Raw genomic sequence first — 26,780 nt, 5'->3', positions numbered from 1 at the left:
CCTTCCAAGGAGTGGCTGGTGGGTTTGAACCACCAGCCTTCTGGTTAGCAGTCAAGTGCTTTAGGCACAAAAATATTTCTAAAAATGAGATTACTAGGTCAAAGGGTAAATCCGTACAAAATTTTGCTATCACAACTCCAAATTCCTTTCTATAGAGGTAGTATCATTTGATATTCTCACCAATAATGTAAGAGAGACTATGCTTTTCTATAGCCTCACAAAGGGTATTTTGCTAAATTTTGAGTTTTTTCCAACCTGACGGATGAGAAATTGCATCTCAGAGTAGCTATTTTCTTTCCTTTTTTATGTTTATAAATGTTAACAGTACTTTATTGAGGTATTCACATACAATCAAATGCATAAATCTTAAGTGTAAAGTTCAATGAATTTTGACAAATGTGTACACACATCTAATCAATGCAAATTACTCACTAGTCATTGAAGTTTATATGTAAAGATGGATCCTTTGGCCCATGAGGTTGTTAATGGTAATTCAAGATAGTTGGGGTTTCATTGTCTTGGACTGTCACAGTAAACAACATATAAGGAGGTGGAGACAAGAGGCATTCTGCTAACACTGCGCCCAATCCCTCTACAAGAGAGACACAGAAAAGCTGAGTGAAACAGATAAAAATAATGATCCTGGAATTCTGAGAATCAAATGAAAAAATAAAGAATTAGATTGAGTGCTGATTGGAAAGTGAGAGAGAGTAAGGTCAGTGACTGTGGAGAAAAAGAAGCCAGGAGTGGCTGAAGCATTGCCATTTTAAGCACAGAGAATCAGATGTGGATGAGGAGAAAATAACTGCATGAAATCTCTATGATGATGAAGACACAGGGTAGACAGAATGGGAGGAATTCAAGGAGGACATTAACTCTCCACTGATCAGCCAAATCTACTGCACTGACCACCTCCCCAAACAGACAAGCACCACCACCAGCTCCTGTGCCATGTGATCAACAACAGATGATGGACAACACCTGCTCATCCCAACTGTAGCTCCTCTTCACAACAAACAGAGACCCACACCCACATTCCCTCCAGTTATTTCACCAACCTAGAGACAGCTGAGGAGTGCCTCATTGCTGACATGCTAACAATCAAAGAAGTGCACCTCCTCCACCCATCTGGACATATTGATTCAAATCAAAAGAAAAACCAGGGTAAAATAAACCAACACATAACCAACAAACAAAAAACAACAACTTCAAAATGTTTTGGAGAAAACAGACAACCTAAATTCAAGTAAAGAAAAATGATAGATAGTGGAAGTAGGTGACCAAAATAAAGAGCGAGGAAACCTTTCTGAGGAAGAACAGGTAACAGAACTATCTGATAAGGAATTAAAAACATGATATATGTGTATGTGTGTGTGTATATATATATATATATATATATATATATATTATATCTTTCCAAGAGTTGAAGAAAACCATTAACAGAAGCAAAGACAAGACAGACAATACCTTTGAATAATTCAGGAAAACAACACAAGAACAAAATGACAAAATGAATATATAATAAGAAATTATACAAAAACAGCAATTATAAATCCAGAAGATCAGCACTAAAATTATGGAGATAGGTAACACATTGGAAGGACAAATGAATAGAATCAAATTGGCTGAAGAATGCAGTATCCAGCTTGAAGACAAATCCCTTGACACCAGCTTGTATGAGAAAAAAATCAGAAAAAAGATTAAAGAAAAATGAAGAAAATATAAGCATTATATGGGGTAATCTCAAGAGAAATAATCTGGTGTGACTGGAATTCCAGAACAAGAGGGGGCAAAACAAAACACACACACACATGAAAAAAATGGTCAAACATCTGCTAACAGAAAACTTCCCCAATATTATAGATATGAAAACATGTCCATCTAAGATGCTTAATGCATCCCATACGAGATAGACCCCAAGAGAAAGTCACTAAGACACATCATAAACAAACTTTCTAAAATCAAAGACAAAGGAAGAATCTTGAATGCAGCTCAGGAAAAACAAAATACTAGCTCCAAAGGGCAACCAATAAGACTAAGCTCTGACTTCTCTGCAGAAACCATGCAGGCAAGAAGGCAGTGGGATGACATATACAAAGCTGTGTGTGTGTGTTTGTGGGAAAACAACCTGCCAATCAAGACTTTATATCCAGCAAAACTGTTCCTCAAATAGAATGGTGAAATTAGAACATTCCTAGACAAACACAAATTAAGGGAATCTGTAAAAACTGGACCAACCTTACAAGAAATGCTAAAGGGAGTTCTTCAGGCAGAAAACCAACAGTGGAAAACAACAACCTAAGAATAAGACAGATGACAACACCACACAGAAACCAAAGCAGAAAAAGAATTTCTAAAGGTAAAATAGCTTATACAATGGAAAATAGAGAACCACAGGCATGAATCTGTAAATGACAATAACTACAAAGGGAAAAGAGGTGTGGTGCAGTGTATTACTTGGTATGGCTTTTCTAGCCATGGTCTTTGTAATTCCCACCAGATTACTGGGTGGTACCAAGCAAATAAGATGTGTAGAACTCTGATGTTGGGATTGGTTAGTTTTGTCACTCTACCAGATTTAAAATGAGGCATCCTAGAGTCAGAAAAGGAGCTCTGGTAGCATACTACCTAAGGCATTTGACTGCCAACCAGAAGGCTGGCAGTTTAAGCTTACCAGCCACTCCTTGGAAGGAAGGTTGGGTAATCTATTTCCGTAGTGATACTGCCTCAGAAACCCAAGGAATCGCTATGAGTTGGGTTCAACTCAACGGCAATGAGTGAAAGTCAGAAAGGGGGATCTCACTGCCATCAAGGGAGAACAGCTGGAGGTGAAGTGGAGGGTGTCCTTGGACCTGACATCCCTGTGCTGGACCTCCTCAGCAGAGATGGTCCAGCAGAGACACCCCAACAGAAATGCCTTGGCAGAGACACCTGGCTGAGAGATGGTAGTAGTAGAACCAAGAGGCACATGACAGAGTACTGGGCTTTTCGGCCCATGGAGTGAGAAAGCTGAGTGCCCTTGGGCAGGAAGCTTGCTGGTGAAGTGGGGTACACATAGGTGTACCTATCGCCAGAGATAAAAGTGCCTTGTAACACTTGCCTGAGCACGGCAGAGGCCAGCCCAAGAAGTCAAGGGGCCAGAGAGGCATGCCTGAAGGCATAGCAGAGGGGAGACTATCTTGATCGAAGAACTGTATCCCGAGCATGTTCCTGAACCTGAATTGAAGCCTGTAACTTCCGTAATAAACTCCATAATTGTGACTGTTGTCTGTGAGTTCTGTGCAGCCATTGCAACAGATTATTGAACCCAGCAGAGAAGTAGCGAGTGCCGTGGGAGGGATGGCTGGTGTTAGAGTTAGTAAAAAGATTGGAGGGTGGTGGTATGTCTGGCCTTATAGGAATAAGCCTTGGGCTATTGATAGTGACTCTGTTTCCCCTTCTTGAGGTTGGAGGAGCTCAGAAGATGATAGTTCCATGTCCTTTTTGCAGTTGGCATCACAGCAGGTTTGTTCTAATGGCTCCAGACTCATGGAAGCATGGGACTTTGTAAGAGAAAGAAGGAAGGGGCCTGGGAAGTGAAACTTTTTGATTCTTAAATGGTTATTTTGGTGGTTGTTACCTGTAATGGCAGGAAGGAATATAAGAGATATTATTCTGCAGCTGAGGTGAGAAAGACCTGAGGCAAGAGCCAGACTGATTAAAGAAGCTGGGTAATTGGAAGCTACTAGGGCTTTTGGTGGGAGCTCTGGTAGCTAGTGCCTAAAGCACTTGACTGTTATCCAAAGGGCTGGTGGTTCAAACCCACCAGCCACTCCTCAGAAGGAAGATGGGGCAATCTACTTCCCTAGTGATAGTGCTCTGGTAGCATAGTGGCTAAAGCACTTGACTGCTAACCAGAAGGCTGGCGGTTCAAACCCACCAGCCACTCCTCGGAAGGAAGGTTGGGCAATCCTACTTCTGTAGTGATACTGCCTCGGAAACCCAAGGAGGACTCACTATGAGTCAGGGCGACTCAACAGCACACAACAACAACAACAGCCAGAGGCCCAAGGCCATATGCATAACAAGGGAAGATAGTTAGGGTGAACAGGTGAAAGTGGAAGGTTTTAAAAACAATTTCATGTTTTGGATTATGTGTTTATCTGAATGTGTCATGGATATTGAATGTTCTCTTTCCTAGTTGTATGTTAGAAATGAATATTGTGTATGGATAACAGAAAACATGTAAGTCCACCTTCAGCCAATTATTTGATTGGATATGATAAAAGGGGAAATAGAATTTGCCCAGAAGAAACACAGGCTTTTGTTTCAAGCCCAGTGTATAGAGTACTGGGGATTTAGGTAGAAAACCTGAGCCCCACCCAGACCTTGTCTGCAAGGTTGGGAAATTTGCATTTGAAAAAAACATGGAGTTCCACCCAGAACTGCTGAGAACAGAAGATTTGCATTTGAAGAAAAGACCTGCAGAGGAAAAAAAAAAAACTGTTTACTTTTTGAATTTTCAACAAGCGGTTTGGCTTTGGGTGCATCAAGGCCGAAAGTCATGGGGTATGAGAGAAACCCCTTTCAGGACTGGAAGTTAAAGGGAGCTGGCAAGTAGCAGGCTTGTGTGCTGCTTGTTTGTGACCATCAGGGTCCACCTGATGAGTGAAAGTATGCCACCAGAGGTCCTAGAGGAGGTGCAGCAATGAAGAAATAGGCTGAGTTTGGTACTCTTTGACCCACAGAGGCTAGGGCTGGCTGGTCTGAAGTGCAAGGAGTTATGTGGACTCCTGAGTCTACAGGCATTGGAACTAGCCTACGAGGGCTAGGGATGAGAGAGAGAAGGGGCTGGCTAGTCTGAAGTGAAGGGAGGTGTGTGACTCCCAAATTTGTAGCTGATACCAAAAACCTAGCTGGGATGGCTAGGGCTGAGCTTACCAGAACCTGACCAAATGAAGAGGAAGATGTTTGGCACTGAGCTAGTGTTAAGTTGCTGCAATTTGATGGCTTGCTCTGGACTGGACTTTGGTTATGGATGCAGAAGCTCAAAGTTCCAAATGGAACAGAAGATTCTTCAGAGAAAGGAACATGCTTGTCCCCTCAGAGTACTGGTGTAATGTTGTTGTTGTTATGTGCCGTCGAGTTGGACCCAACTCATAGTGACCCCTCCTTGGGTTTCCCAGGCAGTATCACTACAGAAGTAGATTGCCCCATCTTCCTTCCAAGGAGTGGCTGATGGGTTTGAATTGTCAGCCTTCTGGTTAGCAGTCAAGTGCCTTAGCCACTATGCTACCAGAGCTCTCCCACTGGTGTAATAGGAACAGACAAATTAGAAATTGGCTATCCGTAAAGGGAGGAGATAAAAGCATGAAATGGCTAGCTTACATGGTTTCATGGGTATGCTTAGTCTTAAAGTGATTGTGAAGGGGATGTTAATTTTTGAAGTATGAAAGGGACAATGGCTAGAAAAGCCAGGGGGTGGGCTGTGGTGGAGTGAATTACTTGGTATGACTTTTCTAGCTGCTTTTCACTTTGAGGTTTATTTTATCAGAAATTAATAAATTAATTTTGCAAGAGAGAATAAATAGTATAATTACAGAACTTCTAAATGGAGGGGAAGTTAAGAAGATATCAATCTAGAGAAGACTATTCCAAACTTAGGGAAAAAAAAATGTACTGCAAGGTAACCACAAAGAAAAATAATAAGCCTTCTAACAAAAATAAGAAAGAAGATCACAAGGACTTAGTAAACAGAAAATCAACAACAATGAATAAAAGGCAAAGAAAACTTGATAATAAAATGAATTCAGCACAGAAAAATATTCAGAACAAAGAAACCATAAACATCACAATAAAAAACACCAAGGAATGACAGCAATAAATTCATACCTATCATAACTGGCAATCTACTTTCATAGTGATACTGCCTCCTTGGGTTTCAAGGAGGGGTCACTATGAGTCAGATTTGACCCAATGACTGTGAATTTGGTTTTTTTTGTATCATAATATGGATGGATCAAATGCACCAGTCAAGAGAAAGAAACTGGCAGCATGTATAAGAAAACAAGACCCATCAATATACTTACTTCCTATAAGAGACTCATCTTAAAAACAAAGATAAAAATAAAAATAAATTAGAAATCAAGAATAGAAAAAAAATATCGATCTAATGGCAACCAAAAAGGAACAGGAGTGGCAATATTAATTTCTGATAAAATAGACTTCAAGGTGAAAACCAGCAAAAGGCAAAGAAAAGGCATTTTATGACAATAAAAGGGTCGATTGGGAGCTCTGGTAGCATAGTGCCTAGGGAACTTGACTGCTAAGCAGAAGGCTGGCGGTTCAAACCCACCAGCCACTCCTTGGAAGGAAGATGGGGCAATATCCATAGCAATACTGCCTCGGAAACCCAAGGAGGGGTCGCTATGAGTCGGGGCCGACTCGACGGCACATAACAACAACAACAACAACAATTTTACATGGAAAGAAAAGAGAGCACTACTGAAGAAAAACAAAGTAGAAGGTCTCACACACCCTGATCTCAACACCTACTATACTGCCATGGTAGTCAAAACAGCCTGGTATTGGTAAAATGATAGACCTGTAGACCAATGGAATAGAATTAAGAATACAGAAATAGATCCATCCACCTATAGACAGCTGGTCTTTGATAGAGGGCCAAAACCCATTCAATGGGGAAGAGATATTTTCTTTAACAAATGGTACTGGCAAAACTGGATATCCTTTTGCATAAAAATGAAACAAGACCCATACCTCACACTATACACAAAAATGAGTGCAAGATGGATAAAAAACCTAAATGTGAAACCCCAAACTATAAAGTTCATCAGAGATAAAGTAGGGGTAAAATTAGGGGTCCTAATTTATGGCAACATAAACCAAAATGCACACACAATACAAGATAAACTAGATGATTGGGGCTTTCTGAAAATTAAGTTATTATGTGCATCAAAAAACTTCTCCAAAAGAGCAAAAGGGGAACTTACAGATTGGGAAAAAATATTTGGCAACAACACATCTGTCAAGGGACTTATCTCTAAAATTTACAGAAAACGTCAACACCTCAACATCAAAGAGACAAAACAATCCAATTCAAAAATAGGCTAAGGACATGAACAGATACTTCATCAAATAAGATATTCAGGCAGCTAACTAACACATGAAGAAATGCTCACAATCATTAGCCATTAGAGAAATGCAAATCAAAACAACAATGTGATATCATCTTACCACTGCAATAATAGTGAGATTAAACTAAACGGAAAACAACAAATGCTGATGAGGGTATAGAGAGATTGGAACTTTCATACATTGGTGGTGGAATTGTAAAATGGTACAAGCATTGTGGAAAATGATATGGTGCTTCCTTAGAAAGTTGAATATAGAAATACCATTTGATCCAGCAATCCCACTACTAGGAATATATTGTAAAGAGGTGAGATCCAGGATGTGAATAGATATATGCATACCCATGTTTATCGCAGTACTATTCACAATAGCAAAGAGATGGAAACAACCTAAGTGCCCATCAACAGATGAATGGATAACCAAACTACGGTACATACACACAATGGAATATTATGCATCATTATAGAATAACGGAAGAACCCATTAGTCACCTCATAATATGGATGAAGTTGGAGGACATTATGCAGATTTAAATAAGTCAATCACAGAAGGACAATTATTATATGAGTCCATTATTATAAAAAGGCAAGAGGTTTACATAGGGAAGGACATTTTCTTTGTTGCATACCAGGCTTTAAAGGATAGAGAAGGGAAAATTGCTGGCTAGTTAAGAGACGTGTGTTGATTTGGGTGAAGGCAAAGACAGTATAACAAAAGCATTTGACCAGCACAGTATCACTAAGGAAAAGGAAGCCACAGAGAGGTGCACAGGAGGTACAGACAACAAAGGTAAATACTATTACACACACATTACTGCATTATCAGTATTAACAGATACAAATCAATGAGTGTATACATAGGTAGAGAGGAAAGAAGACCAGGTATCGGTAGGCAAACAGAAATATACTTATGACCATATATATAGGCTTGGCAGACAATATTCCTACATACATATTTGTATGTTCTATAAAAATGTCCATATATATTACAGAGCTAACAGGGACAAAGTTAGGATAACTTCCTAGCCATAACCAAGCACCTTGAAGATGTGTGTCACTGGGCCTCTGGGCTTGGACCATGGTTGCTGGGGACATTAAGCTCAGTGGGCAGAACAAAGCATATGAAAACATTGTTCTACATCCTACTTTAGTGAGTAGCAACTAGGGTCTTAAAAGCTTGTGAGTATCCATCTAAGATGCAACTATTGGTCTCTCCTTGTCTTTAGCAAAGAACAGTGAAGAAAATCAAAGACACATGGAAACAATTAGCTCAAGGAACCAATGGACTATGAGAAACAGCCTACGTGAGCCTGAGACCAGAACTAGATAGTGCCTGGCTAGCAATACCAACCACTTGGAAAGGGATCAGAATTGGAGATTCTGGGTAGAGTGGGAGAAAAATGTGGAACAAAATTAGAAACATTATAAAAGACCAGGATTGTTGGTTGGATAGAGGCTAGTGAAACCCCCAAGACTATGGCCCATAGTTACCCATTGGGCCTGGAATTGTTCTCACTCCTGTGGCTTAATTCTCAGAGAAACAATATACATGCCTACTAGCTGAATAATTACACCAGGTACATGTACTTCTTAGAACAATCAACCATGGGAGATCTGAAGGGCAGCATGTATGCAGGGAGAAAGCTAGAGAGGTAAGGTGCTTAGGTAAGAAAGAAACAGGGAAATGGTAACCATAGGAAGGAAGTGAGAAGAGAGCTGTTACAATGTGGGAGATTGTAGTCAGTGTCACGAAACAAAATATGTATGAACTGTTGAATGGAAGATGAATCTGCTCTGTAAAATTTCACCAAAATCATAATAAAATGTTACAAAGAAAGAAAGAAAGAACCCAACATATAGAAAACTTAAGGTTTCTGATTATTTTATGAAATTATTACTTTAATTCTTTTTCTAAAGGATTTTTAATTCACCAGCATTCTGCATAAATCATCACCCACCTTATATTTTTAAAACATGTTTATTGATTTCATATGGCATATTGCCCAGTATAATGAATTGGAATCTCCAAGAAACCTCTCTGTTGATAAAGTTACAATCTTAAATCTTTTTTTGTTCTTTATTTTTCTTCAGTTTTGGCCTGAGGATAGAAGTACAATCAATGAGTGAATTTATAAAAATCAGGATGTTCTGGAAAAATTGGAAATGTCTAGTGAAAAATAGTAGATTTATTTAGACTTTCATAGTCTACTTAAATGGTCTTTCTCTGGGCCCAAAGGCAACATCATTGATTTTTTTAAAAAACTATAAACATGTATCCATATCTTTCTACACTGTGTTTTAATTTTTTTTTAGGTACAACATGGACCAAATGTGTCAAAGAAATCTAATTTTAAAAGTTGTCTCTTTCGCAACAAACTTTAGAGACTATTGGTGGCAAATAGTTGGAATGAATTAAAGCAAATGTCAGATTATCAGATTTTAGGAACACTGTATACTTTTTTTTGATAGGTAAAATAGAGACTGAATGGTTTTCTGCAGTGTCCTATACTTATTTAAATGTAATTTCTTCCTTATAATCTTATGATGGTGACATTCTTAAAGCTTCCTGATGAAAAGATTTGACTTTGTATTTTTTTTTTTTTGGGTGATATTTGGATTACATTGTTTTCTTATACCTCTAATTTTGAATCAGTAAGTAGAGTGCAGAAAGATAAACTCAAGGTTAAATTAATCAGTGAATGACAGCCTGAAATAGCACACATTATAATGATTTCTTTTTAGTACTAGTCTTCTGAAGATTTTATATCTTAGTATTGATCTGTTAAAGCTGTCAGGGTACTAGGTACTCTAGTAGCAGAAAAAAATATTTATATATATATTTCATCAAGTTTCTGATTTGGGAGTAGCACTTTCGTAGATGTTTAAAACTATTATAGAATACATGAGTTCGGAGTGCATATGAGTATCAGAGCCTAACAGGAAATAGGCACCACTTGAATATTTAGAGTAGAGGGGATCTGTAATGTGGGAAAATGAGAATAGAATAGCTGCAAAGCCAAAGAGAAGTCAGTAAAACAATACAGACAGCTTAACAGCAGCAGGAGGTCAAAAACAGTGCTATCCCAGAGCCTATGGGCTGTGGTTACACATTGTCCAGAGAAAGCTGGAGCAATGGAGATAAAGTAGATGCTCCTGGAGACCCCTCTAAAATCAGAGAAGGCAGGCCAGTAACCCTGAGGCTTCTTCCTCCCTACCTTCCATCAGTTGCCCCAGTGTCTCTCCTTGGCTGAACCTAGCTCCAGCTGATAGTGGCACCTGAGAAACAGCCTGCTCTGTAATGTGGAACAAATCAGGGAAATGACAAGGAGCAGATCTGAAGGCGGACAGGTCCAGGTCACCAGACACCTAAACACTCCAAACCAAACTCACTGCCACTGAGTCAATGCCAACTCATAGCGACCCCCTTTGGGTTTCCGAGGCAGTAAATCTTTATGGAAGTAAATTGCCCAGTTTTCCTTTTGTGGAGTGGCTGATGGGTTTGAACCACCAACCTTCTGGTTAGCAATCAAATTCCTTAGGCAGTATATTTTAATAAGTCATAAAATTTTGGGGAAAATTAAATTTAGTTGGAAATTTGGGTTTCAGTGCTACATGGCTTTTTATTATTTCTTTGTTGTTAAGTACCTTCACATAAATATTTGCCTAAATACTTTTTTTTTCTTATTTTATTTACAAAGTCATAGCATTGAAAGATTAAATGTGTGTATTGAAGGTCATATTTCTAGTAAATGCTGAAGCTGGGAGTAAAGCCATACTATTTAATAACTTATCCAATAACATTTTCCCATTTCATATTGGAGAATCAGATAAAATCTTCATGGAATAGTGGAAAAAACACTTGTACCAGAAGTCCTGAACACCAAGGTTTTAATTGTGATTCTGATGTTTACCAGCTTTATTAGCCTGATCAAGTCTTTTTAACTTCTTTTGAGTATCATCATCTGTAAAATGGGAATAATGCCCATTATTACTCATTAGAAAGTGTGTAAAAAAGGGGAGAAAAGGTGTAGAACTCTTGAAAATGTTTCTAGAGCTGTGTGAATTAAGGTATTATTTATTGTATGTATGGAAAATAGAATTACTTCACCCTTCCTTATGAATGCTTTAAGAGTAGTTTTTATTTCAAACTATTTTCTCTTTTCCCTCCCTGCTTTTTGTTAAATATAATACTTAGTTTAGGTAGGTTTTGTGTTGTGACATGCATTAGTAAGTACTGAAAACAAGAAAGTATTCAATTTATAAAATGTAGATTAAAGATATGTTTTGGGGAAGACCCATTTTAAAATCTTGAAGTTGCTCCTCTTTTGTTACTCTAAATCTAGATCAGAAGAACAGTACAGACTTCAAAGGACTCTAAAGAACTAACACTAATAAAGCAACACAAGCAAGTGTGGTGGCAAGAACACCAAAGGCTAACTGAACTCAGGTGAGAACTGGGGAAAGTCTCAGTAAGAACACATCAGAATTATGAAAAATTGTACTTCTCTAATCAGATGTTCTATAACTTTCAATGTTAATTAAACCATTACAATCAAAATATAAAGTTACAGCTTGAACGTGAGTCATATTAAAGGCTTGTCATTTCATCAGTTTAATTTGAAATTCAGTGGCTATATTAATGTGGATTTTTTATTTCCTTAGGGAAAAAAAATTCCATTTCTGGTAATCACTTCCTTTTCTGCACAATATGAACTTCCTTTCTACATGCCCATTTTCTCATAATGCCAATCTTCGCATAATGACCTAGTCTTTGGTGGAACCTAACCATGTCTATAAGTGAAGAGTGAGCGTACTTACTTTCTTGCTCATGGTTTTAGTTTGAAGGCATTATATTAAAAGTATCATCACTAAACAGAAGATATCATGAGATTGTACCAATCAAATGCACCAATTAAATGTTTGAAGATCAAATTGAGACCACTATTAACACTGTGTGACTCACAGCACCAGAGAATTTGTTCTGTGTCCTGCTCCTGAGCTCACTCCTTTAGTCAGTAATTAAGACTTCCTTCTTAGGTCTCTGTGGTAAGCTCATGTGGGACAGGATATTTCAAGGTTGAGAAGTGAATCAAGTAGCCAAGGGTACAGTACTAAGCCATCTGGGCTTCTGAGTTCCTTCCTGTTGGAGATATTGAGCTTCTGCTTTAGCCTACCCTGGTGCCCTACATTTTTGCAAATGTCCAGACTTGAAGTTTCATTTATGGAATTTGAACATAGTCTCTTTCTCTGCCTTTCATGGTCCACATTCTTTTGATTATTGTTTGCTTAAAGGCTTCTGACTCCATCTTTCCCCTGCACCTATGTTTCACTTGTTCTGCTGAAATGGTACTTAAGTGGTGATGGCAGCCTGGAAATACCAGGAAGCTGTGTGCTTTTTGATGTTCTGAGAAGACTGATTCTCTACCTAGGACTTTGGCACTATTCTGGAAGGACAAGGACCTGTGCTGAAAATAGGTACCTGAGGGCTCAACAACACTCTTCACTATATTGACTTCCTGCAAGGGATTGTACTGCATCTGAGTATGTGTAGGAACTTGATTAATATATCATTTATAAAAATGTTGTTGTTAGTTGCTGTCAAGTTGGTTTTGACTCATAGTGACCCTATATACAGCAGAGTGAAACACTGCGCCATCCTGTGCCATCCTCACAATCATGGCTATCCTCGAGCACATGGTTGCAGCCACTGTGTCAATCCATCTTGCTGAGGATCTACCCCCTTTTCACTGACCCTCTATTTTCCCAAGCATGATATCCTTTTCCAGAGACTGGTCCCTCCTGAGAACAAGACCAAAGTATGAGAGATGAAGTCTGCCCATACTCGCTTCTAAGGAGCATTCTGATTGTACACAGATAATTACACAACAATTCAAGATGCTCATTTTGAAGCCATATTGCCTGTGTGAGAAGAAATCAGAATCACAGACAAAGTAGCATTTTGTGGTCCTTAAGTTGGCAGATTTGGACATGGGAAAAATTTGGACATCCGTCCCCTCTTCAGATGTAAAAGAAGTTACATGTGCTTCCAAGCCCCAGCTTGGTCTAGTCTAACATGGTGAACAGAGCAAGGTTCTATTTTCCAAAGTTGCCATGTTCAGTAGCTTTGGGCCTAAGACAATTTCTATCTATGTTTCCTAAATCATATTTCATAAAACATGAATATTCTTCAAGATATTTCATGGAAAATAATGAGTTTCATTATCAGATAAATGAAGAAAATACTTTGTCTTCCATCCCCTTCATGGACACCCTTAATGCACTTCAGCATAATAAATTTTCTGAGAAATCCTGAACTATAAAAATTTGTGTCATTTTTTTTGTGTACAAGATCATATCATCTGCAAATAGAGATAGTTTTACTTCTTCCCTTTTAAACTGGATGCTTTTTATTTCTTTCCTTTTTTTTTTTTTTTTTGCCTGGTTGCTCTGACTAGAAAGTTGAATAGAAGTGGTGAGAGCGGGCATCTTTGTCTTATTCCTGATCTCCGGGGGAAAGCATCCAGTCTTTCACAATTAAGTAGAATGTTAGCTGTGAGATTTTCATAGATGGCACTTACCTGGTCAGGGAAGTTCTCTTTAATTCCTAGTTTGTCAAATATTTATATCATGAAATTGTCAAATGTTTTTCTGTGTCTACTGAGATATCAAGTGATGTTCATTCCTTATTTTACTGATGACATGTATTACATTAATTGATTTTTATATGTTAAACCAATCTTGCAACCCTGATAAAATCTCACTTGGTCATGGTGTGTAATCCTTTTTATATGCCACCAGATTCCGTTTGCTAGTATTTTGTTGAGGATTTTTGCATTCATAGTTATAAAACAGATTGATCTGTAGTTTTGTTTTTTTCTTGTGATGTCTTTGTCTGACTTTGATATCAGAATAATACTGGCCTCATAAAGTGAGTTGGGAAATATTAATAATCTTCTAATTTTGGAAGAGTTTTTGAAGAATTGATATATATATATATATATATGGTAGAATTCAGTAGTGAAGGCTTATTTTGGGTCAAGATTTTTCTTTGTGGATATTTTTTTTGGTGGTTTTCATTTATTTAATTACTATTTTGATCTCTTAATTTGTAATAGGTCTATTTAGATTATCTATTTCTTCCTGAATCAGTTTTGGTAATTTGTGTCTTCCTGGGAATTTGTCCATTTCATCTATCTAGTTGGATCAATTTATAGTCCTTTTTATTTATGCAAGGTTGGTAGTATTATCCCCAGTTTAATTTTTGGTTCTAGTAAGTTGAATTTCCTCTCTTTTTTTGTTGGTCAGAGTAGCTCAAGGCTTGTCAGTTTTATCCTCCTCCCTCAATCATAAGGCCTGTATCCCATAATAAGCAGCTGATTAGCAGTAGTAGGAGTCTCTGGGTGGCACAAACGGTTAGGTGCTTGCTGGAAGGTTGGTGGTTCAGACTCAACCAGAGGTGCCTCTCAACAAAGTCCTGGAGATCTGCTTCTGAAAGGTCACAGACTTGAAAACCTATGGAGCAGTTCTATTCTGCACACATTGGGGTCACCATGAATTGACTTGATGGTAATAGTCTATGTTTTTTGTGTTTGTTTTATTTATTTTTTGTTGTTTAGTAGAAATAAGGAAGAGGAAAATCTATAAAATATGGCCTTTATCTCAACTTAGATATATTTTAACTTGAGGGAGAGAACATCACACCTAGTGATCTTAAAGTTTTATGTGTTCATGATACTTGTGGCATATAAGTACCCCAATATTCTTTCTTCCTTCCACCATTAACATAAAAAATTCCTAAATGGGTCTGGGCACCCCCACAAATATCTTAACACAACATTTATTGCTAAGTCTACATATGTTTTCCTTAATGTCCTAGTTATCAGTAGAAAAAAAATATCAAAGTTCTACATCAAATAAAGGAAAAGTTCAAAGGTCTCAGCGCTATCTAGAATGGCCTTTGTCATAGATAAGGAATAGCTATAAACCTGTTCTCTGGCAGGGACAAACTGTAGAAATGCTCATTCCAATTCCACTGGAGAACTTATTCTTGTTTCCAAGCCTACCCTAAAGCATAATTGAAACTCAGGAAGGTGGAGGCAATACTGGTTCATTGTTTGTCAAACTGTGTTCTCTAGAACCCTAGGTGATCCAATAGCCAGCCACCCTGGAGGACCAGAAGAAGGCTAAGTGAACTCAAACTCTGCTTCTCCCACTTCGATCAGAACAGCTCCAATTGTATCTATTTCAACATCAGCATAATATTTAGTTTCAAGAAAGAATTTGATTGTTTAATGTTTTGAGGGACTTATAAACTGGAAAAAAAAATTATGTTGATTCCACCCTTGACTTCAATAGGTTGTTCTCTGTGACTATAGTCTCAACTTCAAAGTGGGAGGAATATTATTGTCAATCTGATATTGTTGAAAAAATGTATATAGTTTGAATAAATAAACCACATTAGATTGAAATTATATTGAAAATTTCAACTGCCAGTTATTTTTAAAACATATATGTTCATGATTGTGAATATTGGTTGAGATAACATCCATCCATTTCAGATGTAAATTGGAACTGGAAATAAAATCCTTTCTCAATGAAGAGAACATTGGAGATGAATATCTTTCTGACCTTATAGATTTTGGTGAGATTTTCATCCTGTATTCAAGGGGCAGGGGTTTGTATTTAATAATGAAAGTGGGCCACTTATTTCATAGTCTTTTAATATTAACTGCTGTTTGTTTGTTTGTTTGTTAAAGAATCCCCAAATAAAACTATACTCTAATTGCCTGTTCTTGAAGAAACTTAAAAAAAAATGTCCTTGATTCAATTTTGTTTTACCACAGAACAAGAGTTATCAGAACAATGGTGTCAGTATCTTAAAAATGTGGTAGATCCTATTCAGCAGTTGAGAGCAGATCTGAAATACAGACAGCATCACATTTTACAGCATTCAGACCCAAATACTGAGTTTAATGCAGTCAAAGTGCTGGAAGAGGTTTGTATGTTATTTTAGTTTTTTTCCTAACTACCTACTCCTTCTTCTTCCCAGCCCCTTATAACCACCAATCTTTTGTTTTGATGGTTTTGCCTATTCTGGATATTTCATGTAAGTGGGATCATACATTATTGGTTCTTTTGTGTTTGACTTATTTCACTCAGCATGTTTTCAAGGTTCACCCATGTAGTGGCATATGTTGTTGTTATGTGCCATCGAGTCAGACCCAACTCATAGCGACCCCTCCTTGGGTTTCCGAGACGGTATCACTATGGAGGTAGATTGCCCAACCTCCCTTCCGAGGATTGGTTGGTGAGTTTGAACCACCAGCCTTCTGGTTAGCCCTTATCTCTTATTATTTATATATAGTACATATATATACATGTTCATTAATCTATTGCTGAACACTTGGTTTGTTTGCATCTTTTGGCCATTATGATACTTGTGGCATATAGGTACTCTAATCTTTCTGTACATATATTTATTTGAGTTCCTGGTTTCAGTTCTTATGAGTATATACCTAAGAGTGGGATTGCTGGGTCTTTTGGTAATTCTGGAGTCCCTGGGTGGCACAAACAGTTAAGCTCTACTAAGTAAAAGTGGCCAGTTTGAATCCACCCAGAAGTGCCTTGGAACAAAGACTTGACAATCTACTTCAAAAAGATCACAACATTGAAAACCACATGGAGTCCATTCTACTCTGAAATACATGGGGTCATGAGTAAGAATCTACATGATAGCAACTGGCTTTTTGTTTTTTGTAGTAATTCTATGTTTCACTTTTTTGGGTACCACCAGACTATTTGTTACTGTTATTTTTGAGTGAGTATGTACTTTTCATTTTTTTTCAATTAAAACTGTTTGAGATGAAAAACAAATATGTGCATTGTGCATTTAAATAAAAGATAAAGCAAATCATATCCACTCCATATTATAAACATATTCTTGAATCTGTTCAAGCACTCTACTTTCTTGCCTGAAATTTTGCAATAGGCTCATCATGAGTCCTCCCTGTTTTCATCCTGAGCTTTCCTCCTGTGCATTCTTTTAAAATATGTAGAACAGATCAAGTCACCCCTGTTAGTCTCCCAGGGGCTTCTGCTGGTCCTCACATCGTCCCTACAAACAGGGTCTGACGCCATATCCTACATGGCAGCCCCTTTTCCCATGAGAGCTCAGTCACTCTGATACTGGCTGTTTTGGTTACCTCTGTGCTGCTCTAACAGAAAATACCACAGATGGGATGGCTTTAACAAACAGACATTTTATACTCTTACAGTTTTGGAGGCTGGAAGTCTGAGTACAAGTGCCAGGCTCTAGGGGCTGAGTGAAAGCCCTTTGGCCTTGGGCTTGAGCTCTGCCTCTTGTTCCCAGCCCACTGAAGCTAGAGGCATCTCTTTACTCAGGCAGCTGCTGGCTGCTAAGGCTGACAAACCCGAGATAAACTAGTGAAAAGGCACAGTCCCGATATTATCAAACCACATGGCAGGCTATTGATTCAAGTCCATTAAAAGACCCAAGATTGGCAGAGCATGGAAGGCTGCTGAAAGAAGACTCAGCTACATGCAGAGTCTAAGCATGCCAAAAAGCTGGAGACCTTCCTCAAAGTTGCTTCTTATATACTGGAAGCAGACCACATCCCTAAAGCAGGTACTCAGTTGCTCCAGTAGATTCTACCATGGAATTAATTACCAGTCTCACCATGGGGAATAACTACATCCAGCTGCCCAGCCACTCAACCAGGCCCAGCCAAGTTGACACACAAACTCAACTACCACACTGGCCTTATTTTTCTATTCCTCACACACGCTAGGGTTGTTCTTGTTTCAAGGCTTTTGTATATTTCTTCTGTCCCATTGCTGGTACTTTCTGTCATTTAGATCACAGCTTAAATGTCTTGTTATCCAAGAGTTCTGTCCTGATCACTCACATGAGAGAAACCAGTCACTTCCTGTCACACCATTTACTCCTCTTGGTACCTTTTTTTTTTTTTTTTCCTATTAGCTTATTGACTGCCTCCCCCATCTAGAGCATAAATGTAGTTGTGCTAGGTGTAGGATTGTAGGTGCTTTTCCCCTCCCCCAGTTATTCAGCAGTGTTGTTATATTGCTTTCATAGTAATAATAATCTAAAAAATCATTAAAAATCCATGCTTAGCTATTTTTCTGGGAATTAGAGGCAAGGATGTAAAGGAAGAAGGGGTGATTGCAGCAGAGACAGTCTGATAAGGTCTCTGCCTTACCACAAACAAAATCCAAATGTGGGTGCAGCATGGTTATGAACCCACTATACTTCCTGAGCCCATTTTCAGGTTATTTGTCTGGAAACCCGGTTGAGGCTCTAATGAGCAGTGTCTGGCTGTGACATCTCTTAAATTATGTTCCGCAAATACTCAGTGAAACTTTTTTTAATCTGATTTTTACCACTCAATGGTTTTTGAGAATAATTCCTGTTCCTTTTTCAATAATTTGCAATCTACAAAGGTTGTTCTCAATGTGCTATAGGTTGACTTTGTGAAGAAACAATTGAAAGCTGTTTCTGAAAGACTTAACCTGGAGCAACAGAAAATACAAAATGATCTTTCAGATTGGAGTATGAAAGTAAGTGTGATGCAGATAGTAATTTATTTGTGTATCAATTTGTCATTTATGTGAAATAAAATAATCATTTATTTTTTTTTTTCAGATACTAGACCATTCTTTAGAAGAAAAAAGTAACCTGCTTAGTGAACTGCCAGTTGAATTAGAAACTTTAGAATGTCCATGCCCTGATTTGAAATCTTCAATCCTTAGTGAATTCTGTACCTTTACACAGAAATATCAAAGGAAACTTCAAGATTTTGATCTACAGTTAGAAGAGATATACAGGTGATAAGATTAAAACTACTTGAATCTTGTAAATTTTTGCCACTATAATTTGTTTCTTGGGGGGCTATACTTCTGAGTTAATGTTTCATAGTTACTATCTGATTGAAAAACAGTCAATAAATATAAATTTAGATTGACTTCTTCTCAAAAGAAGAAGATACTTTTCCAAAATAATTTTCCTGAAATAGAGTCTTAAGATTTTACAAGGCTAAAACATGAGCTCTTTACTATATAGTTAAGGAATAGTTTTCAAGTACAATGGAAAAAGCCCCCACAGAATTATGTTACTTCTGATCCACTATGATTTTGTATTATAGGATGAATATAGCATGGTTTCTAATTCTTTTTACATTTCATGTATATCTGAAAAAAAAAGTTTTTGAGTGTTGTACTTTTGTTTGTATCCTTAGAATGCCAATCCTTTTATGAGTGGCAAATATAATGTTAAGTGGTTTGAAATTTTGGCATGGTCATCTTTTCTAGTGTAGCTTCTATACTGAAAGTCATTTAAAGAACAACCCGGAAATGCCACCCCAAATTAGATCAATGGTCTACTTCATGTAGTATCTGTATATGAAATTTCTGGGAAACATTTTTGAAGGAAAACTTGTTTTTGGTCTGTTAACTCAAACTTTTTTTCAAACAATGTTTACTTAAAGGAAAACTACTGAAGGGACACATTTATAGAAAAATAAAAAGTTTAGAAGTTTCCTACTTTGAAATGTAAAATAAGAATGTGACAAATACTTACATTTTTTGTACTTCTTTATGAATTGTCTATGAATGAAGTGTTTCTCCATGAAACTAATGATGTTTAAGAAATGAACAACAAAGAAAACCTTAAATCCTACCAAGTAGAGTGCTTTGGTAGCTTTTAGGCCCAAGCTCCTCAGTTACAGTTCAGCCCCATTGTAGGTAACGGGCCAATCCTAGGTGAAGTCTGAGTCTTGTCTGACTTTAGCTTCTTTCTATTGGCTTTGTGGGGATACACAAATATTACTTCCCGTGAAACACCTTTTGGCTTCCTCAAAGACTTTCTTCCCTTTTTTCCCTTCCTTTCTTCCTTCCCACCTTGCCATAAGCTGAATAGAAAAGTTAATAATAAACCATTTACATTTGTTGATTAATTAATTACACTTTAATTGAAATTCAGTCACAATATAAAGTTAACTCAACCATGCACTTAGTTTTAAGTCTTTACTTGTAAAATGAAGGTCCTCTCTTTCCTTCTCCCCCCCAGCCTTGTTAAAGAGAACTTATCAAACAGGAGGAAGAGGGTTTTTTTCTCTCTCTCTCTTTTTTTGTTTTTGTTGGAAGAAGAGGGCATTATAATCAGGATGTGAAACTTGGCTGTGAAGGAGGTAAATCTGATTCTGTTCTTTTAAAGCAAGCTGGCTGGCCCATGGTCTTTCCTCCCAGATGGTACCTTGCCCCCTAGGAAAGCTGACTGAGATGTTTCTATGTTGCAGCTGCTATATATGGAGGAGCCTGCCTGAGCAGGCTGCAGTGGGTCCCTTCCACTAAGACCTATTCTTCCCTGCCCATTTTCCTACCTTCCTTTTAATCTGAACTCAATTTCTTCTCTCCCTTTGTCTAACCCTGTGCCACTCATTTTATGTTTTTTTTTTTTTTTTAAATCGATTTGTTGTCATTTTAGTTAGTGGTTAATGACTAGTGGTTCATGACTCCCCTCATCTACTATCTATTGATCCTATTTCTGGTTATGATATTTCTGAGAAATAACAGTGAAATAATTACATTCTCTTGATTGATAGAAGTATAACTGTATCTATAGTCTAGTCATGCTTTGTTGTTGTTGTTGTTATGTGCCATCGAGTCAGATCTGACTCATAGAGACCTCTCCTTGGGTTTCCGAGGCAGTATCACTACAGAAGTAGATTGCCCCATCTTCCTTCTGAGGAGTGGCTGGTGGGTTTGAACCGCCAGCCTTCTGGTTAGCAGTCAAGTGCCTTAGCCACTATGCTACCAGAGCTCCCCTAGTCATGCTAGGCATTCTGAATTAGTAAGAATCTTTATACTCAAGGAACTTACAGTCTTGTTGGAAGTACTTATAGTTTAACAAAGTTAAATTAAAAAGTTGGGATATATTGCTATATTACAACAAGCATGTAAGATTACATACAGAATAAGATGTATAGATATTACATGCTAAGATTTCTGCAGAAGTAAAAAGCAATAAGGAGCTATGGTGGCATAATGCCTAAGGCATTTGACTGCTAACTAGAAGACTGGCAGTTCAAATCCACCAGCCACTCCTCGGAAGGAAGATGGGGCAATCTACTTCTGTAGTGATACTGCCTTGGAAACCCAAGGAGGGGTCGTTATGAGTCGGGTCTGACTCGACGGCACAGAACAACAACAACAACAAGAAGCAATGAGGGGAACAGCTTAGGATGGCTTGATGGAAGGAGTCAAATTCACTATGGACTTTGAAGAATGAGGCTTAGAATTGGCAAAGTACAAGTAGGGAAGGTTGTGTAAGAAAGAAAATTAAATGACTACATTATAAATTTTGTGAGGACAGAGTCATTTTGTAGCTATATTTGTACCCTTAGCACCTAGCAGACATTTGGCACACAGCAGCTTCTAAAAAACATGCTTGTTCAATTGAGTTTAATTGAAGGTGAAAACCATGAAGGTGAGAGTGGAAAGGCATGTTATAAGAGTAGTAAGGAGAGCATTTTGGAGAAATAAAAGGTACATAAATTCTGGTTTAATAGTCTACTTGTAGCATGTAGTTATCTAGAGTACCTTTTATATGATTGATGATATATTTTATTTGATGAATATTTATTGAGTAATTCTTAACATACAGTAATGATCTCTACTAAGCTCCTTGGTAGGGGATTCAACAGATAGGGTAGACTAGAATACGGCCTTTCCTTTGTGAAGTCTTCAAATTGAGAGAAGCAAAATATGCACATATACCCTCATCAAATAAAAACTACATGCAAACATTAGTTGCAGAGACTATTTTATAAATATGCTGAAAGTGAAGGATGAATATCAATAAAAATGAGGTTTTAAGAATAATTTCCTTGAAAGAGAGTAAAAGGTGTATTTTGAATAGATATAGAGGTGTTGAGCATTAGCAATCTGTGGCTGGTGGGCAGTAAGGCACATAGATGTTCTTCAAAGAATAAGTAAGGTTAGCACAATTGACTAGCACCATGAATAATAAGTTACATTGTAGTGTAAATGGAACTTCAAATTTTCCAGTATTTACCCTTATTTTGACAGGGCCATTTCCTCTTTTGGTTCTGGGTTTTAGGACTCATAAGAATTCACATAGACTGTGTGGATGTATATGCACCCCTGCAAGAGTGAGTGTGTACATACTTTAAACAGACGTACTACTATGACATAAGAAGGTAAACATATCTGGGAGGAAATTTAAAACTGTAAGAAGTTTTTTATTGGACTGACAGTAGTGTATATCATGGTTAGTCCAATATTTGTTTTAGTTCCCCTTATTGGAGGCACCGTGCCTAAGGCATTTGACTGCTAACCAGAAGGTTGGTGGTTCAAACCCACTAGCTGCTCCAAGGAAGGAAGATAGGGCAATCTACTTCCACAAAGATTTACCGCCTTGGAAACCCAATGGGGGTCGCTATGAGTTGAAGTCAACTTGATGGCAGTGGGTTTGGTTTTTGGTTTATTTTGTCATCAGGGACCACTCCTTGGAGAAGGATAGTCATGCTTGGTAAAGTAGAAGGTCAGCAAAAAAGGGGAAAACCATCAACAAGATGGATTGACACAGTGGCTCCAATGATGGGCTCAAGCATAGCAAAGATTGTGAGGATGGTGCCCAACCAGGCAGTGTTGTACATAGAGTTGCTATGAGCCAGAGCCAACTCAATGGCAGCTAACAACAACATTTTGCAACAGCTCATTGGTTTGGGCCAGACTGACTCCATCTACGGATCCAAAGCTTGCTTTGATGGAGAGTGTATGCCAGTTAGCATAGCCTCATTTCCCTAGGACATAAGGCTGGCTCAGGGTGTTCCAAATTGGGGCAAAGCTCAGGACTTTTGTTAGATGCTTTTTCTTTAAAAATGAAAAGTAGGGCCTTCTCCCTGAATATGACCAACCAAGCACATTACTAAGGTTGCTGCTGATAGCCGTTTTGTGAATGAAGGAAGCTAGATCACCATGAAAAGGTAAAGCCCTGAGAATCACAGAGTAATACAGGACACAGACCTGGTGCCCTGATTGAACTGTATGGAAAGCTCATCTTGCTGCTAGATTTTCAAGGGCTACTAGTTCACATTATTGTCTTAAACTACTGTGTGTTTGTTTTTGGTTGCTTGCATCTCACACCATTGAGTAAAATATAAGCCTGAAACACAAAACAATGTGCAGTGCACATTGTGTAAAATATAAAAAATTAAGTATGTGTATATATATTGCTTTTATAGGCTCCTGGGTGGTGCAGATGGTTTAGCACTCAACTACTAGCTGAAGTGTTTTTGGTTCAAACCTACTCAGAGGCACTTCAGAAGACAGGCCTGGCATTAGCTACCAAAAGGTCACGGCCTTGAAAACCCTATGAAACCATTCTATTCTGTACACATGGGGTAACAACAATTTGCTTTTATATATCTAAAACAATGCACAAAAATTGATAACATTCAGTGCCTCTGGGGAGAGGAGGTAGATTCCTGGGGAATAACGAAAGAGAGAGATTTTTTTGTATACTCTTTCACTGTACCATTTGAATTTTGAACTATGTAAATATATTATCTATCATAAAAACAAATTTTAAAGCAAAAAAATAATAATTTCACAAGGGTAAAATTAAATTACAAATGTAGGAAAACATTGGCAATATACCAGACACAAAAGATTAAAATTCCTAACCTGTAAAGATATTTTACAAACTAATTGAAAGTTGAATGGCTAAAGTATTGAGCATCTGTTGTTGTTGTTAGGTGCTGTCAAGTCAGCTCTGACTCATAGCTACCCTCCACACAACAGAACAAAACTCTGCCTGGTTGTGCACTATACTCACAATCCTTGCTATACTTGAGTCCATCGTTGCAGTCACTGTGTCAATCCATCTTGTTGATGGTCTTCCTCTTTTTCATTGACCCTCCACTTTACCAAGCATGATATCCCTCTCCAGGGAATGGTCCCTCCTGACAATGTGACCAAAGTAGGTGAGAGGAAGTCTAGCCATTTTTCCTTCCATAGAGCATTCTAGCTGCATCTAGTCACTAAAAATAGGCAAAACAAAAACCTGTAATCATGAAATAGATTGGAGACACAGAGCAATCTGTTGACTTAATGCTCAACAAGTAAATTATACTACTAGGGCTTTAGAAGGCAATAAATCCTATGAAAAAATAGATGAGGGTTGTAGAGACAGGAGATACTAGGGTTTAGGAAGACATACTGCAATTTTAAATTGAAGGTTGGGAATAGCCCTGATTGAGAAATGACATTGAAGGAAGTGAGAAAGATAGCCATGAAGATATTTGGGGGTAAGAATGTTCCAGACTGTGTTTACTTAGGTGGGAATGTGCATGGTAAAAGGCTGGTGTGGCAGAAACAGAGCAATAGATGCGGAGAGTAATAGAAGATTAGGCAAAATGGGTAGGAGTTCAGGATGGAACATTTTGGGTCCAAAACTTCAGCACTTATTCTATGTGGATTGGAAAGGTATTGGAAAATTTTGAGCAGAAGAATGACAAGATCTGATTTATGTTTCAGCAGAATCAGTTTGGCAGTTGCTGTGTTTAAGGCCTTCATTCAGGCACAAATGGAAGCATTGAGGTCTTTAATGCGGTGCTTGAGGTGTAACTCTGAAGCCCTGAGTTCAACTCTTTCTTTCAACACTTTGTCTAGTGTAAATAGGACCAACCAACTAGCTTCCTTACTCCTCGTTCTGACAAAATTGCTGAAAAATTATGAAACATTCAGTCATCCAGAGCCTCGCTTCTCACCAACACTTGATCTATTGGTGGTGATATTTTGCTTATTGATATTGCCACCTCACTTCATGAATTAGCAGCATCCTCTTTACTGCTGGAGGCAGTCATCAGCACATTTAAGACTAGTCAGACTTGAGAACCAATTTAGAAAACCCATCCTTATAGTTTTGTTTCTGAAAAATCACTCTCAGTACCCAATAACTTGGGTTCTCTAGAGAAGCAAAATCAGTGAAGCTTATACATATATATGTGTGTGTGTATATATACATATATATATATATACTCTATCTATGTATCTATCTAATATCTACCCACCTACCTACCTACCTATCTATCTAGAACTATATACCAAGGAAATGCCTTACATGTCCCAAGTCTGTGCGTCGGACAGGCTTGAGGCTTCTCTTGAGTCCCAGAACTGCAGGGGCTGACAAACAAAAGGTCAGTAGGCAATACAGTAGGGGCTGCTGGCTGCAAAGGCTAATGATCCAAGATCACCAGGTAAGATGTTATGCTGCTGGCTCACAGGCTACAAACCCAACAATCCCAAGATTGGCAGGCAATACAAGTTCAAGTCCAATGAACTGAAGGTAGATAATGATGAGTCAGATGCAAGATCAAGATTGAGGAAAATGCCAGAGTTTTGCCCAAATGTCCATATATATTGGAAGCAGGCCACGCCCCTCAAAGAAACCCCCTTTCAGCTGATTGGCTGCTCATAGCATATCTCATCATGGAGGTGATTACATTGTATCAGATCTCCTCATGGGGGATGTTTACATCATAACTGCCAAATCACAGAGAATGATGGCCCAGCCAAGTTGACACACAACCTTAACCATCACAGTCCAGACCTTACCAACTTGCCATCTGTACATATGTCCTTAAACCATACATAATCTCTAAATGAAGACAATTATAAAGTCATACTACTGCCTAACATGATACAACTAACACATGTACAACTGAAAACACATTAGCCTCATTTTCATCTTAGATTTTACAAGTGAAAAAAAAAAAAATTTGATACACACATCCAAGGAAGAAATACTCATAACAACCACAGTCCTTCTTTCTGCAACTAGTCACATGGTCATAGCTGGTATTTAGAATTGCATTCTTCCACTATCCATTTTGCATTCCATTTGCCCTCAGCAAGCACCTTAACTGGTCTTGATTCTTTGCCTAGTGGGGTGACCCTAACCTTCATTCCTAAAGGGCCATACTTACTCATGCCAGATAATGAGTTGCTATAATTTTCCACTGACTTTATTCACAGGGTGTGGTGGTACTCAGAGATATCTTAAGGAGTATCCTGTATTCCAGGCATACTCTTCTTCACCTGTTATATCATATCAATCCACCTTCCCCTTGGTAATTAGGATCAATAACACCAGCCAATACAGTAACTCCTTTTGTCTGTTGATCCAGAGGCATGAGGAGCCCAAAATGTTAGAGTGGTATTTTTTAACTTCCAGTTCAGTGGAATCAACATTGTGTCCTCTCTTTGTTCCTTTCTTTGGAAATAAGACCTACAGATCCACAAAGCATAGGGTTGAAGGGACAGACAGGAAGCAAAATTTTGCAATATACAATAAGGGGGAGATTGGCACAAAATGGTCAAGGTAGCAGACAACACTGGGAAGAGAACAAGAGTTAAAGGCAACAAAGTTAAATACTATTATATGCACAGTCCTGCAATGACAGTAATAAGAATAATCTTATCCACTATGAGTGGATACATAGATAGCTGAGTAGGTTGGAAGACAAATGGGACTACACCACAAATATATATAAGTTTGACAAAGGATATTTTCTACATATGTATTTATAT

The 26,780-nt window shown here is 38.1% G+C and overlaps 1 protein-coding gene across 1 annotated transcript in view; it reads left to right on the top strand.

The window, feature by feature from the left end:
• Nucleotides 1-26,780, top strand: part of CCDC148 (coiled-coil domain containing 148) — a 289,908-nt gene that overhangs the window by 14,257 nt on the left and 248,871 nt on the right. Inside the window, exons 3-7 of the mRNA XM_007941850.1 lie at nucleotides 11,474-11,577; nucleotides 15,689-15,771; nucleotides 15,974-16,125; nucleotides 18,630-18,725; nucleotides 18,811-18,992. Coding sequence (XP_007940041.1) covers nucleotides 11,474-11,577; nucleotides 15,689-15,771; nucleotides 15,974-16,125; nucleotides 18,630-18,725; nucleotides 18,811-18,992 — 617 coding nt within the window. The remainder of the gene's footprint in view (nucleotides 1-11,473; nucleotides 11,578-15,688; nucleotides 15,772-15,973; nucleotides 16,126-18,629; nucleotides 18,726-18,810; nucleotides 18,993-26,780) is intronic.

The sequence above is a fragment of the Orycteropus afer genome, unplaced genomic scaffold (assembly GCF_000298275.1).
Source record: "Orycteropus afer afer isolate SDZICR_OR568_19922 unplaced genomic scaffold, OryAfe1.0 scaffold00084, whole genome shotgun sequence".
In the NCBI taxonomy this organism is placed as follows: Eukaryota; Metazoa; Chordata; class Mammalia; order Tubulidentata; family Orycteropodidae; genus Orycteropus; species Orycteropus afer.
This window is presented reverse-complemented; position numbering and strand designations above follow the sequence as displayed.